Genomic DNA, 18580 nt, shown 5'->3' with positions numbered 1-18580 from the left:
TCTTTATCCTTTATTCGGGAAAAGGACAGATACGCCTCTGCGTTTATACAATTCTCTTTATATACAAACCTACGCAAGCTATCCGCCAGATTCTTCAGTACAATGAAACTAAATTTCTGTTTGGGGCTAAGGCTATTAGAATATTTCTTCAATTGATAAATTTGTACGAGTAAAAATGAATGAAAAACATTATATTTCTATAGATTTATTAGTTCTATTTGTACATATACTACGTAGAAACATGTAATAACTAAATCGCTTTCAGAACATTATGTATCAAGTTACAACCATAGTTTCAGAGATAAAGATTAATATGAGAAAAAGAACATAACGCGAACATTCGTCGACGAGTCATTGATTCAAGAAACTGCAATCAAATCATAAACTTAGAACTAAAGGTAACCTTACACTTTTGATTTCATAGAAAATTTGTCAACGCAAACTTAAATATAAGATATATAGTTGTATATAGTTGATTATATTATTGTCCCATTTAATGCAAGAGATCTTAAATACATCGCATTACATTGTGTATAAATTTGGATTAAGTCAGTAGTGATCAAAAGAAATTATTTCGATAAAAGTCAGCTGACGGAAATGCCTGGCAGCGCCACCGCCACTGGTGTCAGAAAACTAAAATTAATTTACTGTCGTTAAAAAGTTTTACACATTTAGTTGACAGCAATAGCTACTGGCTATATTATGGGGCAGAGTTACCATATAAATCCCAACTTTAAAGTCGCGAGTTTCCGGGCTGTATGCGACCCCGGCCCAAAATATTATTAGGAATTATAGGACTTCATAGATATACAATACAAAATAAAAAAAGAAACATCAATCTTAAAAAACAGTAAAAAAATTGGTAATTATATTTTTGAGTTTAATTTTTTTAATGGTTTAAAACTATATTTCCCAAGACATTTTGGTGCATTCTATCATCATACCATACATATTGGCACTTTGGCACTTAAGAAATTACGTTCAAGTACTGGTATAGTTTTTGTTACATGTAACCGATTAGTGAAATATATTCAAGAAAAGTATCGTGTATATATGGAAAAACGAGGGAAGACATGATCTGTTTTCACAATTGATGTCATTATCAAATGATCTTATAGTATATCAAACTTGTTTATAAAATACGATGTATAGATAATAAACTAGATGAATAAATTTGGCTTTTGAATTTTTCATGTATGGATACTATTATGCCTGAAATTGTAGGTTCGATCCCCGGCTGTGCACTAATGGATTTTCATCCGATCGAAGGGTAGAGGAAAACATCGTGAGAGCAGATAAACGGAATATTAGATTGACAAAAATCATGAAACAGTTACAGACATCTGAGGCCTAGTCCTAAAAAGATGTTGCAGCACCACTGATTTATTTATATATTATTGTGTATTGCTTTTGCTTAGATGTCTTAATGTCCTCGATAAATAATGGACAGAATAAATAAGAGCTCGATATACTATAATCTCAATCGATGCTACATTAATTATACACTTAGATAATATATACAGTTCATAAAAATAAATAGGTCTTACATATTTACAAATTATACAACATACATGTCTTATATTAACGATCTATTTGTACTTATTCATAGAAAAATACGTCCAGTCCTATCACATGAGTTTCCATCGCAGCCGATCTCTTAAAACTGAAACAAACATTAGTATTTAATAATAAAATATATTTAAATAACCAACGTTTAGTGTACTCTGTAAAAATAGCGTTTATATAGTGACGTTTTAGTTAAATGTAGCACTCGCAATTGTACTATATCAAATTTCTAATGTGGATACATATATCACATTAGAAACAGAACAATATAATCAAGTCTTATACAAAAATCAGTACACATAAATAGGTAAAAAATATGTGTGGCTACTAGTGACGGATGACAATATGCTACGAGATCATCGGATTATGTCTACGTCGTAGTACTGGTGCTACATTGGGTACAGCACATTACAATACACACGGTAGCGATGCTACGCGTTGAATTTGATTTATATTTTAGGTAACATAAAAGTCCTGATTATTCAAATATAGACAATATTACATATTGTTTTATCGAGCAAGTTTACTTATCTTGCCGAAGCCGCGTAAAATTATTTGAACAAGTCTATTAGGTATGAGGGTTTGCAATTGTTTAATCAATTACCATCTAAGGCATTAAAGATGCATGTTAGTGTGAACATAGTAGACTAAAATTGAGACAGCTAATGGCGACGTGTATCTCGCGCGTATGTGTACATGTTAATATTAAGTTTCTCATGAAAATATATGTTTTTAATGAGAAAAAAAAATCTTTAAATTTTTATAAATAAAAATTTACACAAATTGGGTCTGTATTTAAAATCTATAAATAATATAAAATGCAAACTGTAACTCGATGATTCATAGCTTTCCATTTCCAATTTTTAAATCCTTTTTGAACAAATTAAGCCATCCTATATGGCAATAAAATAAAGAATTCCAATACTCACTTAAGTGCTATGTCAAAAGAGAGTCGTATTCAAATGGCATTGGATCGGCTGCTCGTAAATGTCACCACAACACCCCCCCAGATATATTCGACACCTCTATTTGTTCCTGCCCCCCTCCGTCCACACTCGGAGCATGCCTCCTTTTATACCTCAATCGTATACTTAGCCATAATACCAAAGACATCACAATTAGGCACGAAACTGAAACTATACCAAAGTATTGAGCGAAATGGTCTGACGGCTGGTAATGGTAATATTCCATATTATTTGGAGTCGTGTATGTATTATTCGCGCTGCTATTCAGTGCGTATTGATTTTCCAACGTCAGGCTGGTAGGAGATTCTTTGGTGGGCTCAGGTGTATTGAAGCGATTTCCTAATTTGCTGAATATAGTTCTATTTTTAGATATCGTCAAATTTTCAGACACTATTGTGTCCAAACGTTCTGGTAGCGATGTGATATTTTCATATATTTTAGATTTTCCCACAACGGTTCTATTATAATAATCCTCATATCTTATCATGTTTTCGGTATCTAATTTCTCATTGTTTCTAATTGTATTATTCACGAAATTCTTTTCAAGCCGCGAAACAAAAGTGTCGTTTACATTCAGCGTAATTCTATTGTTTTTGTCACCAAAATTATTATAATTACGTTTTAAGGACGCCCTCTCTGTTTTATTGTTTAAATACCCGTAATATCTTAGCAGTTTATTTATCATTTCAGTGCTATATAAATTAACGGGCGGCAAACTTTCGTTTATTGTGAAAGTTTCTGGAAAGGTACAGTTGTACTTGTTTATTTCTGCTTTCGCTTCGGACGTTGAATAGTAACACGTTTCATTGTTTAACAAACTTTTATTCCAATTCATCCAATCGGACAGCCACAGTTCCGCGCTGCAGTTAATCTTGTTACCATGTAATCTCAGCGTCTTAAGTTGCACAAGATAAAAGAGTAGATCGTTTCGGATGTTACGTAAATTGTTCATTCTTAGATCCAAATATTGCAAATGAGAGAAGGCGGCGAGTGCGGCCGAGTCAGCCAAAAACTGTCTGGCAAGACCTGGACTAGATTGTAAGTGAAGCATTTGCACACTTTCCGGGGACGACATTGGAAATGAGCCATCTTTCGCAGGCACGGAAATATTCAAGTAACATAATCTCAGATCACGGAGAGATAACGGTCCATCAAAAGTGCTCGGCGAAAGCATTTGCAGTGGGTTGTTTGACAAATCTAATATTTCCAGAGATAATAAATCGTCAAACACGTGATCTTGAATGTAAAGTATTTTATTGCTTTTCAATAATAAGATACGGAGGTTTGGCAAGCTTTTGAAGTCGGCCGATGTAAGGTTTTTAATCATATTATTATTTATGGAAAGATATTTCAATTCGTCGGGCAGAGATTTAGGGACCACGATGAGGGAATTTGTGTTTAAATTCAGGAATAATAGCATTTCTAGTCTACCCAATGAGTCCTCTTCGATTGATTTGATTTTGTTATTTGAAAAGTCTAACGACTGAAGAAGTGGATAGCTGTCTAGATCTCCACAGCGTATTGAGCTGATATGGTTCCCCACAAGAGACAAGAAACGAACGGAATGTGTGAACGCTTCGGGGACTTGGTATAATCCTGTTCTCGATGCATCGATCTGCTGTAGTCTGCGGCCCGTGCCAACTAACAATTGTGTATCCAACTGTGTAATCCCCAAATGCGGGTTATCTGTCAGGAGTAATCGAGCTAAATTCGGCAGTAACTGCAATGCTCCAGGCGCTAATTTTCTTAGATTATTATGGGACACATCTAAGTGTTGTAACAGCCAATTATTAAAATAATTCTCCAGAATAAACTCAATGTTATTCCTGCTTAAATTGAGATGCTGGAGGCTTTTTAAGGGCGTAAAAATGTTCTCAAGTTTAGTCAAGTTGTTTTCAGATAGGTCCAGTTTTTCTAACTTGGTCAAACCAACAAAACTCTCCGCTGATATTTTATTGATACTGTTCTTATTCAGAATCAGAACGCGAAGGTTCGTGTAATTGCTGAATAAATCCTTGCTGATAAATTGCAACCTGTTTAATGATAAGTTCAATTCGCGTAAATTATTGGCTTTAACGTTTATCCTTAGTTTTACAATCGTATTGTTTGTCATGATAATTGAAAACGTGTCGAGTATTGGAACATCAAAATTAATATTGTTAAAATCACATTTTTCACTGAATTCTACTTTAAGCCCCCTAAAAGTCTTATTTGTTAGCGTGGGAATGTCACAACACCGTATCTGATGACCACTTTCTTTTACCGTTATATTAAACGGACAATCACATAGAGTCACATTACACATTTCGCACTTACAGTTCACAATCCACACTATAAAAACAATGAAGTACACTTTAAGAGCCATTTCGCACTCGAAACTTACGCGGGGTTGAAAATGAGATGTTTGTGCACTTGTAAGAGCGTTTTAGAGGCTCTTAAACGCATAGTTTTCGGCTTGTAGTGTTCCGTCACTCAAGTTGTCACCTGGCGTGACGGCTCGACGAGATAGCACGTGACCTGAGAGACGCGAATCACGCACCGCAGTACCGGCATTGCCGATGGCGTCGACGTGTCTGATCAACTGCTGCGTTGGGGAGAATCATTCTTTGCGCCGGCGTAGTAGCCAAGTTCGCCAAACCCTTATTTTTATAGAGGCTGACTTTTACTATGTATGTCATAGTGTTCTAACGTTATTTTGAGAACTACTTATTTCTTGAGCGTTGCGATATTGCTCCCGGTCGGGCTGTTAGGAACAATGATTTAGGCGATATTTATTACAGTAGGAGTTATCGTTATGGTTATTAAATATAGTTGGAATTCCCCTTAAGTGACTTTTTCAGTACAATAACAACATAATAAATTTTGTAAGATATGAGGGTAGTTTGATAAATTAAGACGAATTATTATAACAATATAAAGGAGCTACACTTTATTCATGATTGTGAGGACCAGTACCACTTTAAAATAAAGACCTATACTATGCAACATGTAACTTTTTTGTTATTGATTGCGATATATTAATATTAAAACATTACTATGTATGAATTTTGTAGTCTGTGTAGTTTCGCTAGCATTTGCTTTCCTCCGTTGTACTTAATATGTATTTCAAACTGTAACTGTTAAGGAAATTGATTAAAGCTAACAGGGTTACGAATCGAATGTAAGTTATTCTTGTTTTGATTTCCAATGAAACTGTAATCGTCGGGTAGGCAGGCAAAACAGCTGATCACCATTGATGGTACATGACAATAACAATTAGTTGTACTAAATAGTATAATACAAGTAGACATTTCTCATTCTTATACTGGCGTACCTTTATCAGCGGGATTGCGAGTTGAATTCAAGTTAGATAATCCTTTAAATCGCCATAAAGCCTTACTTACTTAAGTTAGTTCCTTGGCAGGCTTTGAAGCTTTAATTTGACTTGGGTTGAACTTTCAATAAATCTGGGGTTCAGCATCACAAAAACCTGCACCTGGAGTATATACGGACCTAACTAAACGCAAGATACTTAGATATGAGGTGGAATGACGGAGAAGAGCCCCAAAGTTATGAATTGAATGGAGAAAGGAAACCATGTTTGGAAAAAGCTGGAGCGGGAGGTAAAGTCGTCCATGTCTACTATTTAGGCCGGCAGCGTACTCGCGAGCCCTCTTCTATTGAGAGTGTCCATGGGCGGCGGTATCACTTAACATCAGGTGAGCCTCCTTCTCGTTTGCCCCTTGTTTTATAAAAAAAAAACATAAACAGACTTAAGAACAATTTTTAACATACAATTATATCATGTATATTATTTGTGATTGTGCTTTTGATACAGGATATGTACACGAACAAAACCCTTTGTTAAATTCAAATTCATATTTGGCCGAAATATGTTATTTATTTGTAGTTTATTTTATTTTTTACTTAAGACTTATGAAAGAGATGAAGGAGTGCAATTAGACATGTAGGTACGTTTAATATGTCATTTGAATTGTTACAAAATTTCTAACATCTGTATGGAACACTCACACAAATGAAATGTACTCACATGTAATAAAATAATTCCTTCATAGAATTAATAGGACGGGCGGCTTAGCTGGGAAAACCGTCTTATAATTTTTCTCAGAAATATTTCCCATTTTCCGAAAGCATTTATTAAAATGACCCTCGGCTAGCGAGATAAATCATAGTCAGGAAACGACAGGGCGGCCGTCAACCAAATATGGAGCTTTTGGAAAAATATTACCTATATATATTGTATATTACCCCTTTTCATTAATAATTCCACTTATTTTATATGAATTGCGGGACCAAGTTGCATTTGTAAAAATCCTTTTTTTTATGTAGCAATCAGGCTCATCAGATGTTGAGTGACACCGTCGCCCATAGACACTCCATTGCACTCGTAAATATGTCATGTAACACGACTTTGTTTTATATAATATTTAGATTTGTATAAATAACGTCCCACAACACAAGGGAATATTGGTAAATTTAATTATATACAAAAACCCGACAATCATTTAAATTAACCTTAGCCTGTATCTTACATTTCACCAATTAACGTGAAGCGAATCGTCTATCTAGTTTTGCTTTTATCATAATAGATTATAGAATATAAAAATAGTTAATAGAATATAAAATATAGTTAATAGAATATAAAAATAGAGTAGCTAATTTGTATAAATGTATGACGGAATATGTAAATCATATCACTAGTATTGCGAAAAACAATCATTAAATTGTATTATTACTTATTTATTAGAGTGTATTAATTGCGCACATATGTGATAGTGTGAAAAATTACGCTTCAATGGAGTACACAATCTGTAAGCTCTAATTAGCCAAGTATGAGGTTATTATAATTAAAGTAATGAAATCGTTAATTTACAGTACTAAACAACAATACTAATTGCCACAATTTTAAATCCATGTGGAACTACAAATTCGTACTACAAAATGCCTCGGTTCATTAGTTGTAAAGGCGCTTACATACTGCTTTTGTTACGGCTATAAACACATTGTTAATAAACAATATTGTTTATTAAATCGCCACTGTCCAAAAATGATCACTTTGTCTATGTGAGTAGGATCATTGCGTGTGTGCATATGCATGACGTATGTATGTACGTGGAAGAAGGATGGTGAACAGTTCCTCTTCAAGGTAGAATGAAACCACTGGCTGGCCAACCCGATGACCACCGGTAGTCCAGATCGAGAATAATTTTGCGCGTTTCAGAATATGACGTCTTGCAGTGATTTGTCAGGCGCAGATTATAGATGGCGCCACAAGTATTTTTCAAAGGGGTTTTGTTTTTTATTTATGAGGATTTCTGATAGTTATAAAGATTCCAAATAATCAAGTTAATTTATTTCAGATATACAGTGCGCAGAGCCGATTGGAACTTATATTAGAACTATTACTTATAATAAATGATCGTGGTTGGTAAAACAGAAGGCAAAAGGACACATGGCCGTTCACCAAGCAGATGGACCGATCAAGTAAAAGACTCACCTACTGAAGACTACGCTCAAACAGCTCACAATTAAAAAGAGATACGTAAAGGTTATTATGAGAGATAAAAAGAGAGAAGTCACCTAGCATTATATGTTCGAAATACATATTTTATTTTCGTTAATATTGATAAGATCTATATTATCTATAATATATTTTAGCTCGCCGGTCGTCATGTTTTGATTCACTTGTTTCCTTGTTTCGCTCGGGTTAGGCTAAACGCATTATTAATTTGATTACCTTTTTGAGAATTACATTAATTTAGTTATGTCCTCGGTTGTAGTTTATACTTATTTTCTCTTTATCCTTACGACAGACGATTGTGTGCCTTCATGTTAAGAATTTATTGTCTATCAACGGCTAGCCAACCGTTATTTATATATATGTCGGAGAAATATTATCATCCCATCGACGTTGTCATCATCATTTGATAATTATCATATTATTATTATGATAATTATCTTAAATTATCGTATGATGATGTCAACGTCAACATGACGCACACGTGACGCCCATAAGCCATCGGGTTTAAATAATACAATATATCGTTCAATATTTAATTTAGATTGTTTCCTTTTAACACCACAAGATGGCGCCTCGAGGCCTTTGCTGTGCTATGTGAACGTAACAATATTAGTACTTTTATTCGTTCAGTAACAAATCCAAACTATGAAACAATAATTTATGATCCTTTAAAAGTCAAACATTTCTGATAATCCTAGCATTAATGGACATTTTAAAAATAATTCAAATTATGATATTGAATAAATGTACCTTGCAACCCGCAACCCTTGTAAGCGTCATCATCATATTAACCTAGATTTCATGTATTTTCATAGTATATATTTGCTTACAACAGTGTGCGCATAGCTTTAGAGAACTGGACACCCTCAGAGCAACGTCAGCACCGCCGCTCGTTACCCTAATGATAGCGATTTCAAGGCGCAATTTTAGTTCCAACGAATTTACTTTTACCCTTTTGTAATGACCTATAAAACTGACTGCTGCTGTTTGCTTTTAACAATTTAATGAGCTTGTTATGTGATTTTTAATTTTATACTTTGTCTAACGAATTACGTTTTCAAACCGCTTCAAATTAAGTATGCCCTTTCTATGTTAGACACGCATTTAACATTTTACCAATACTAGTCATTCAAGATTATTTCTAAAGCAGGAAAGTGAATTTAAAATGTCAATAATTATTCAAGCTGTAAATGAATCAGTTTCGCAACATTTTTAGGCCTGGGCTTCAGATTTCTGTAATTGATCCATGTTTTATAGGAAAGTAGATAATAAGCCTCCTTCGATTTTTTTTAAACTAAGGCAAGCCGGTCCCTCACGATGTTTTCGGCCACCGTTCAAGGAAATGTTAATGCACATATAGACAGAGAGACACGGTGCACAGCCGGGTATCGAACCTACGGCCTCGTGGATGAGAGTCGCATGCTGAAGCCACTTGGCCAACACTGCTCAAGCTATATTGTATTAAAATTTCCGTGTTACAGTATTTGTGATTAATCTACTCTGAATCTTGTTTTATATATACTCGGTAGGTTTCTATCTTTTCTTCTCCTAAGTGAAAAAACCCCATCTCACTTTTTTAATATTATTTTTTATTTGCCACTAAAAATACATAAACCGCTCTTCTTTAACTTTTTCTATATTAACTCCACTAAACCGCAAGTAAGCACATTCCTTAAATCCTGAAAGGTCTGAAACAATAGTTAAACTACGAAAATCAGTTATGTTAATCGTTTTGTCTAACTGCCCAGATACAACCTGTATAAAGCTGAGGACAGATGTAACGCTGAATATATGAATATGTTAGGAATAATTTGAAGCGATTGTCTTTCCGTGGAAACTACACTTTATTTAACACATCTTTAACGGATATAAACATGACTTATTTCATTCTTTCATATTGGATCGTACGAACATAAAAAACTCTCCATGGGCGGCAGACATAATATCACTTAACATCATCCCCTACTTAATAGTCACAATTATTTCATCTGGATTGAAATTGTTCGTGATTATTTATTTTTTGTAAATATCTTAAGACATAGAGAGTTTATTGCCAGTTCTTCTCTTCCGTTCTACGCCCTTGATTTGAGAACTGGCAGTAAATGTAAAATTAGAATCATTTAATGAATATTTCTTTTTTTTTTGACGTTCATTAGTGTACATTATGTTACCTATATGAATAAATGGTTTTTTGTTTGTTTGTTTATGCAGATAAAGAGAAATATGAACCTGTAACAACATGATCAGTAAGTAAATTTATGTGCCATGTGGGTGTACTATAGTCAGTATATATTTTTTTAACAGCAGAAGAAACGGGCAGAAGGCTCACCAGATGTTCAGTGGTATCGCCGGTCATAGTTACTCTCATTACCAGAAGGCCAATATTGCGTTGCTGGCCTTTAAAAATTAGTTAATTCTTTTTTCGAAGGACCCTAAATCGAATTGGTTGAGAAAAACTTCAGTTGGTGCGCGACAAAAACCCTAAAAAACTTAGTTGTATAGAAGAAGAAGCGACAGAAAACAGTGGAAAGATATATAGAGATATTACAAGTCTACTATGCATAACAACGCCATCTATCGTAAGTTGGTATCGCAAAAATACAGCGAAACATTTTATATACCAAGTCCAAATTTTTGACGGATGTTATATAAATCTAAACTCGACGTAATAATTAAGTTACTAATCTAAATAAATAAATTAAAAAAAACTTTATAAAATATTAAACTTAATAAATATACAGAAATTTAGGCACACATACAATTAAGTAAAGGAAAGAGAAAATTTACTAACATAGATTAAACTGCATGAACTAACACTAAAAATAAATTGTAACTAGTGTAAACTTTAAATACTGGAAATAAAAGTCTTTTTATTTTATTTATTATTATTTATTTATAATCTAAATAAGTCGTGAGTTCGATACTCTCTCTTCTTTTTAATATAGAAAAGGGGTTCATTCATGGCTTTGTAACGCTAGACAGTACAAGACATTGCGTCTGCAGAAAAGTGGTTTCATCTGGCCCAGGGCTTCATAAGCACTTAACCCTAAAACCTCTTCAGATCTGGGCCTCAGATTTCTGAATCTGTACCATGATCATTATGAATCTAATTGGCAAGTAGGTGATCAGCCTCGTGTGCCTGACACACGACATCGACTTTTTGGGTCTACATGACGATGTTTTCCTTATCGATCGAATAAATTTTAAATGCGCACATAGAAAGAAATTTGTGCAAAGCTGAGGATCGAACCTACGACCTCAGGAATTAGAGTCGCATGCCAAAAGGCCAACACTGCTGCTACTGCATTAATTGAAAGTAATTGAGTAATGATATCTCTTGAACCACCAAAAGAAGAGCAAGTCTAGATTTTTATTGTTCATTGAGAATTTGATTTAATTATTTAATATTCAAGAGCGATACGACGATTATAGTGTAATACAACGATAATAGTTTTTGGTACCATTTTAATAATAAGATTTGTTTTTAGCGTCAAATACGATTACCTCTTCATCAGCGCAAATTAGTCAGCTAGTTTTCTCTTGAGGTCTGATAACAGAAAAAAATCGCTGTGAGCCCAATCTTATTATAATTCAAAAACGATCAGGTTTGATCCTTAGAAAAATTGTTGTATTGATTTTTATGTACAGCGTTATAAATTTATTTATTTTATGAACACTTCGTTGCATTACATAAAAGAAAAAAAAATATTAAACATAATTTAATGAAAAGCAACTGGCGGCCTTATCGCTTTTGAGCAATTTGTTCCAGGCAACCACTGTGTGTAAAAGGAAAAAAACATGTATAAAATTACATAAGGTAGGCAAGAAGTGCAAAAAAACAAAAAATTTCTTAAGTTCCTTGCTAGTTATTCTCTTCCGTTCTGTGCTCTTGATTGATAACTGGCAATGTATACTTAGAATATTCAAAACTTTTGCAACAATCACCTAGTGTACAAATGTAACCTACATTCATAAATATAATTGGACTTTCTGGGCAAACATTTATGGGAAATGTTAAAGGAAAAAATGGAAAACTCTCCTACATTTAAAATGCCTCTGCCTCAAAACGGGTCTTAACACAGATTGTATGCACTCACCCTTATTACCACAGGAACCTATTACCCGCCCGATGTCGAAGTACGAAATGACGGTCATTCTCATTAGCCACTACTCTACAATGATAACGCTTTTTATCTCGCTCACACATAATGGGGTCTGGGGCAATGGGGTAATGTAACCCTTATGATAATAGTGATGAGATCTTAGTTTTTGTGTGTTACATAAGGCTAATATTTACTTAAGCTAATACATAAATTACGTTTTTCGAATATTGCAAAAGTTCTTTAAGATTATTTTAATAATACCAATCAGGAAGTATCTGCTGCTATAGATACAGTCGTGTTGCGTAACTAATGGAAATAATAAATTCCTTATATTAGTAAAATATTTCAATAAAAACCATAGATTACACATTATACATACATTTCAATAAAAAAAATCTAAAAGATTATTTTATACACTGTGCAGTGTGCAAAATAATATTTGTGTGCAATTACTAAGTACAGTTTGAGGTTCTTAAATAGAGCCATTATTAAAAGTAACTGGATATAAACGTTAAAATACCAATTCAATATTCATTGCCATATAGAAATTGGGTCAGAGTAAAATCGATATATTTAACTTGCAACATCAATGGGTCATATATTAAGGCGCGCGGTCGCAAACAGAATTCATAAAGGCCGAGTCGCCGACACTTAATCAATCACGAACTGCTGAAAATTCACAAACACGCTGAGTTCAGGGACGCAATTAAAATGTTTGAGGCCCAGAGGTTTGGTACAAAACAGAAAACAGTGTGTTGAATATTGATAACATAAGTCTAAATCAATTAATAAATAACAAAAATATTAAAAGGAGTCCCTTTAGGCAAGCCCTGCCGAAGACAAAGGCAGCATTCCCCCTTTGAATAACTAGACTAAATCTTTGTCCGAGGTAGCTGCCAGCTCTTCAGTCTGCTGTGATGTTACATACCTATAAATTATAATATACCAAAAAGATTAGATATAGGGCCCCTATAGAATATATATAACAAATTATATGTATTTTAAGTTTAATTGTATCGTGTCACAATAACAGCTGCGTGACGTCATCAACCGCAGAAAAGTACAGACAGCAAAAAGTAATAACAATAATTTTAATAACCAATTCACGAGCACGGCTGTTAATTGTCAATGTAATGTCTTTCTCATTTTAATAGGCTGAGTATAATAACAAAACTAAACAAGAAAAATAAAACAGGATAAAAGCAAAAAAACTATAAAAAACACATACTACACGCACGGTACTGACACTGACAGTAATAATAACAATAATAAAGTCTTTATTGATTTTAAGTAGGTACATTTTCTTTACTAGGTGTAAGATTTGGAACCCTTTTAAATAAAAAATACCTGTGTCGGGGTTCCCAGCTCTTCCATAAACAAACTTAATTCTTAATTACTTAAAATAATTACATTATTTAACCTATTTTTATAAGGTAATCTTTTTTAAACCGTTATCATCACGGCTGAGTGCATGAATAAGTGTGTGGGTGTAAATGTGTGAGTGAGTGAATGAGTGAATGGTTAGGTTAGGTTATAGTTATTTATTAAGTAGCAATATATATTTAAGCGAAGTCGACGCAATTTTCTGAGTGTATCGGCAAACTAGTCTAGCGACTCATAGGGCCTTCAAACTCTAAATCCGGCCCTGACGCGGCAGATTGAAATATGACTCACGCTGGCCCATGTTTTGTATTCTATCGTTGTATTGACACAGAACTTATTGCCCCATATGTGAGTATAGAGCGTAGGTCAGATTGTGTTAATTATACTATATAACTAGTCATTTAAACCTTGGAATGTATAATCGTTTTTAAAAGGGGCCATCGAATTACCTGCATAATTCGCCAATGTTTCGGGTTTTATCTATGACACTAATTATAAGGATCTTGATATTTTCTTCCTCACCAAAGAGGATGTAAGGAAATACTTAAACAGGCGGGAAGACTTTGATTTTCTTTAAACAATAACACTCTCTGTCGTACAAATAAACGTGTAATTTAAAATTAAAAAAAAAATCGTATAATATTCAAAATTTTATACGAAGAATAAGCAAAATGTCTACTAATAAACCTGGAATAACCTACACCTAGTATAACGTCGGCATAACTGTTCATACTAGCGTTATTCCAGCCCCGATCCATGACTCACGGATTTTTAATAAAAGGCCGTTTAAACAATGTTTTGAGAGGTTATGTATATTATATAAATATATGTTAAGAATATTAAGTTATGTATATTATATGTCGACTCCTGCTATGTTTGCACTCCTTATTTATTTACACAAGTAATATATATATGCAACAACTCATACAGTCGTACAAATAAAAAGGGACTTATTCTAACCTTTTACTAGGAATAGTTATGATTAGAATAAGCTAAGAATGAGGAGATAATAATTACGTACAAATAAACTCGTAATTACGTTGGTGTAACTATTCCTTTGATGGCATATATGCACAAGCCGGCAACGTCGCATTTCATAGATAATCTTATGAAAAGAACAGAAACTTGTCTATGTTAACTGTGTTTCTGTCAGTTTGTTACATTTGTGGTAATTTTAGACCGTTTTGTTTTTATTATCATATTCATAAGCAGTTTCATACGACATTAAAATGAGTAGTAATAAAAGAGAACGCTGTATTAATTGGGAGACAATTAACTCAAGACATTAGAGTCATTTAAAAATAAATAGTATCATGAAATAAAAATGTTTAAAAAAGGTGTTTTATTTGTTTAAATAACTTAATTATTAAAACAATTAACAACTATCAAACTTAAAAGTTTTCATCTATAAAAATGGCTCTCACTGCGGCTCCACGCAGTGTGTTTTGAGAAGAGGGTACTGTTGGTGGTGAAGGCAGGGTCTCATCATCATCATCAAAGAGGGCTTCCTCTTTTAAATCAATATTGGCTATATTGTGCAATACTGCCAAAGCTAAATGAATGTCTGCAGCGTCATCTTGCATCTGAAAATTAATAAAAATAGTATAGTTTAGGTAGGTATATTATATGGAAGGATATAGTAAATATTTCATGTTCAGGTGTAAAATACTTATACATACTTGGTTGCGACCCCAATATCTCAAAGCTATCAATATCTGAAGAACAGAAGATAAACCACCCCCACGTTTGTCTTGCCTTAAAAAATTACTAAATAATTGGTCTAAAAATAAAACACCAGCCTTTGAAAATCTATATTTTCGGCGGAACTTTTCATCGTCATAAATATCAAACGGATTTTTTCTTATTTCATATGTTTTTACTTTTCTTGCACTGGCCATTTGACTTATTAAATTATTTATTTGTTTAATTTCTTCTACTGCTCTGATATCCATTATATTATTGAGACAAATAAAAAATAAAGTCGTCAAAACACAATACAATCAACACTAACAATAAAGTAACTGTTGGTTTTAGGTTATTTCAGAGTTATACAAGGTGGACGGCTGGAATAACGCTTGTATGAACAGTTATGCCGACGTTATACTAGGTGTAGGCTATTCCAGGTTTATTTGTAGACATTTTCCTTATTCTTAGGTTATTCTTGGTATAACATTTTATTCCACGTTTATTTGTACCACTGATAGAGAATAAGGGTGCAATTATACCCACATTAGAAGTCACATTAGTGTAGAGAGATGTTTTGATGTTTGGAACAATCCATTTTGGTATTTATTGTCAGGAGATACAGAACATCTCTAGCAAATACCAAGATACATATAGTAAGTAGCTTTGGCAGTCTTGCACAATATAGCCTATGAATTGAAAAAGGAAGATATCTCTCATTATGATGATGAGGCCTGCCTCCACCATCAAATGCACCCTCACCTCAAAACACAGTATTGTCCTCCTCCTGTATGGAGTAGCCGTGAGATCCATATTTATTAAAAACTTTTAAGTTTAATAGTTAATTGACAAATAAAACATTTTTATTAGATCATTCTATTTATTTTAAAGTGACTAAAGACTAGTACTAAATTCTTTACTAGAATGTCTGTCTGTAGTTTTAAATTTATATTATAGGTATTAGTGTTCTTTTTGAAGGTGCTCATTTTCCAGAGCTCAGACTATAAGGCATCCCCGAAACTAAAAATATTTAGTTGCTTTCTGTAACAAATAAAAGAATATTAATTACTTAAAGCTCTAGGTAACAATTTAGAATCCATACACAACTAAAAAACAATTAAGTTAGTATATGTTTTGATTCAACAAAGTAGGTTTTTTAAGATACAGGTACTTGTTAAAATGTGGTTTACTTCTCTGTTATTTCGCTCGAAGCCTTCATTTTCTCCATTTTTGTGTTCGTACTGAAATCTTTGTTTTCAGTTATGGACAGATAGGGTCGTAATAAATTTCTAAAAAGTTGCTGTAACCGAACACAAGAAACAAAATAAAATTCAACCAAAGCAATGAATAACCATTCGTGTTTTATTTTTACACTACATTTACAATTCTCCATACCTTCTCTTCTTGCTTCCAATTAATTCAGCGTTCTTTTTTATTACTTTGCAATTTTAAATCTTTTAAAACCGGCTATCATAATCAAAATAAACAACCTCTAATCAAAATGACCGCGAATGGAAAGTGGAAACGTCAAACTAACAGAAACACTTAACACGGTTATCTTAGACAAGTTTCTGTTTTTTTTCCTAAGATTATCTATGACTATGAAATGCGACGTTCCTAGGTTGTGCATATGGCATAACGAGGGAATAGTTATACCAACGTTACTACGAGTTTTTATTTAAGAAATTATGATCACATTATTCTTAGTGATTCGTGGTGATTTTAATCCTTGTTGATTGATTTTTATCAACCAGTTACGATATTAAAATGCCTAGTAATAAAAGAGAGCGCAGTATTAACTGGGAGAATGAAGAAAAGGTATGTAGAATTGTGGATGTTGAGTAAAACTGAAACATGAAATGGCATCATTGCTTTTGTTTATTGCATTTGTTACAGCAACTTTTTAGAAATGTTATACGACCCTATATCTCAATCATTGAGAACAAAGATTTAAGCACGAACACTAATAAGCAGAAAATGAAGGCTTGGAGTGATATAACTGAGAAGTAAACATTTTAAAGTTCCTGCATCTTAAAAAAACATGACCAATTGTTCAATCAAAACATGTAATTTTTTAGATTTAATCTAGTAAATCTAAGAACTAGAGATAAAAAACAATTGATGAACCAATGGAAGTGCACTAAATTAAATAGAAAAAAAGAGTTGTCATCTTATCGACGTGAAACTTCAAAAACTGGAGGTCGACCACAGCCACCATCACCTTCTTTTGAATTTTTTGATTGTGATGGTGCCGAGGTAGGAATATTAATTATAAATATGATGTGATGATGTTCTAGGTTCAACCTCTCTAGCATAAGCATATGCTCACTAAAAATGAACCCATAACCACTTATCAAAGACAGTGGGTATAATATACCTTAACACTGAAGACAACCTGAGTGGGAACCGCTCAACATGATACTTGTATAAATAGATGTTATTTATATAGTTCAGGACATTACAAATAAAATCATTTTCATCTGCAATTGGCTATCAGGTATAATCAGATATTTTCTGAGGTTAATTTGAGTTGGGTGCCATTCCATTGAAAGGCACCATAAATGTTGTAGAAACTGGATTTTAGGTTAGTTTCTCTGGTCTAGATTTGCCATATTTTTGGGTGAGTTACATCATCTCCTAGACTTAACTTTAACAGTTTCTTGGCCAGTTCATTTGTATATTTGCTTAACCTTTCCTGGTATCTACTACTATTTTTGCAGATTACTTCAAAAGAAAATAAAGCGACAGAATGACAAGATAATATATCAGTTTTGACACAACTTGAATACTAGAAAATCCAGACAAAGGTATGCACAACAGTAACAACATAACTGAACAATTTCATTATTTTCTAGGATAATAATCCAAAAGTTAAAGAAAATCATGTCGAGCCCAACAACAAGCATCCCCAAACAATGAAAACACAGGTATTATATTTGAATTATCTCTGTCTCTAAATAGAATAAAACAAAGTTGCTATCCAGGTCTTTAGCATGTGCTATTGGTTTTTCTAAACTACACAACAGATTTTAATCTGGTTTACATTAATAAATAGACTGTTCTTCCAGAAAAGTTTTCATATACATAATACAAATCAAACATTTTTTAAGTTGTGCATGAACAGAGCTTATTTAATGTTCTCCTATTTGTTACAGAACGCAAGTAGTACTTTTAGTTTTTTAGAAGCCTCATATGAAGATATGCATAGGTTTCGGGCCCTGGAAAATGAGCGCCTTCAAATAGAACATGAATGTAGAGTTAAGAATATGGCCGAGGTGCACAGTCAAGTAATGATAAATTTAAAATTACAGACAGAAATTCTCATGAAGACATTAGAGTCACAAAATAAAAAGAATAAT

General features: G+C 33.3%; 2 protein-coding genes and 1 long non-coding RNA gene across 3 annotated transcripts; 1 reads left to right on the top strand and 2 right to left on the bottom strand.

Moving 5' to 3' along the window:
* Positions 1-212: 212 nt before the first annotated feature.
* LOC111004086 (toll-like receptor 3) lies at positions 213-5087 on the bottom strand. The gene is made up of 2 exons (XM_022274932.2): positions 2496-5087; positions 213-1663 (listed from the first exon to the last, which is right to left on the bottom strand). Exon 1 carries the CDS (start codon positions 4894-4896, stop codon positions 2557-2559), a length of 2340 nt encoding a protein of 779 aa, XP_022130624.2. The 5' UTR covers positions 4897-5087; the 3' UTR covers positions 213-1663; positions 2496-2556.
* Positions 5088-16190: 11103 nt separating this feature from the next.
* On the bottom strand, positions 16191-16754 carry LOC111004071. The gene is made up of 3 exons (XR_006751259.1): positions 16617-16754; positions 16412-16521; positions 16191-16262 (listed from the first exon to the last, which is right to left on the bottom strand). It is a non-coding gene; the product is annotated as an uncharacterized LOC111004071 (long non-coding RNA).
* A 97-nt stretch (positions 16755-16851) lies between these two features.
* LOC123690038 lies at positions 16852-18580 on the top strand (the record flags this gene model as incomplete). Its single annotated transcript, XM_045632507.1, has 5 exons — positions 16852-17039; positions 17118-17227; positions 17300-17477; positions 18077-18148; positions 18377-18580. Coding segments are annotated over exons 1-5 (615 nt in total), but the record flags the coding sequence as incomplete, so codon positions are not given.

The sequence above is a fragment of the Pieris rapae genome, chromosome 2, assembly GCF_905147795.1.
Source record: "Pieris rapae chromosome 2, ilPieRapa1.1, whole genome shotgun sequence".
NCBI lineage: Eukaryota > Metazoa > Arthropoda > Insecta > Lepidoptera > Pieridae > Pieris > Pieris rapae.
The sequence above is the reverse complement of the archived record's forward strand: the minus strand, read 5'-3'. Positions and strand labels throughout refer to the sequence as shown.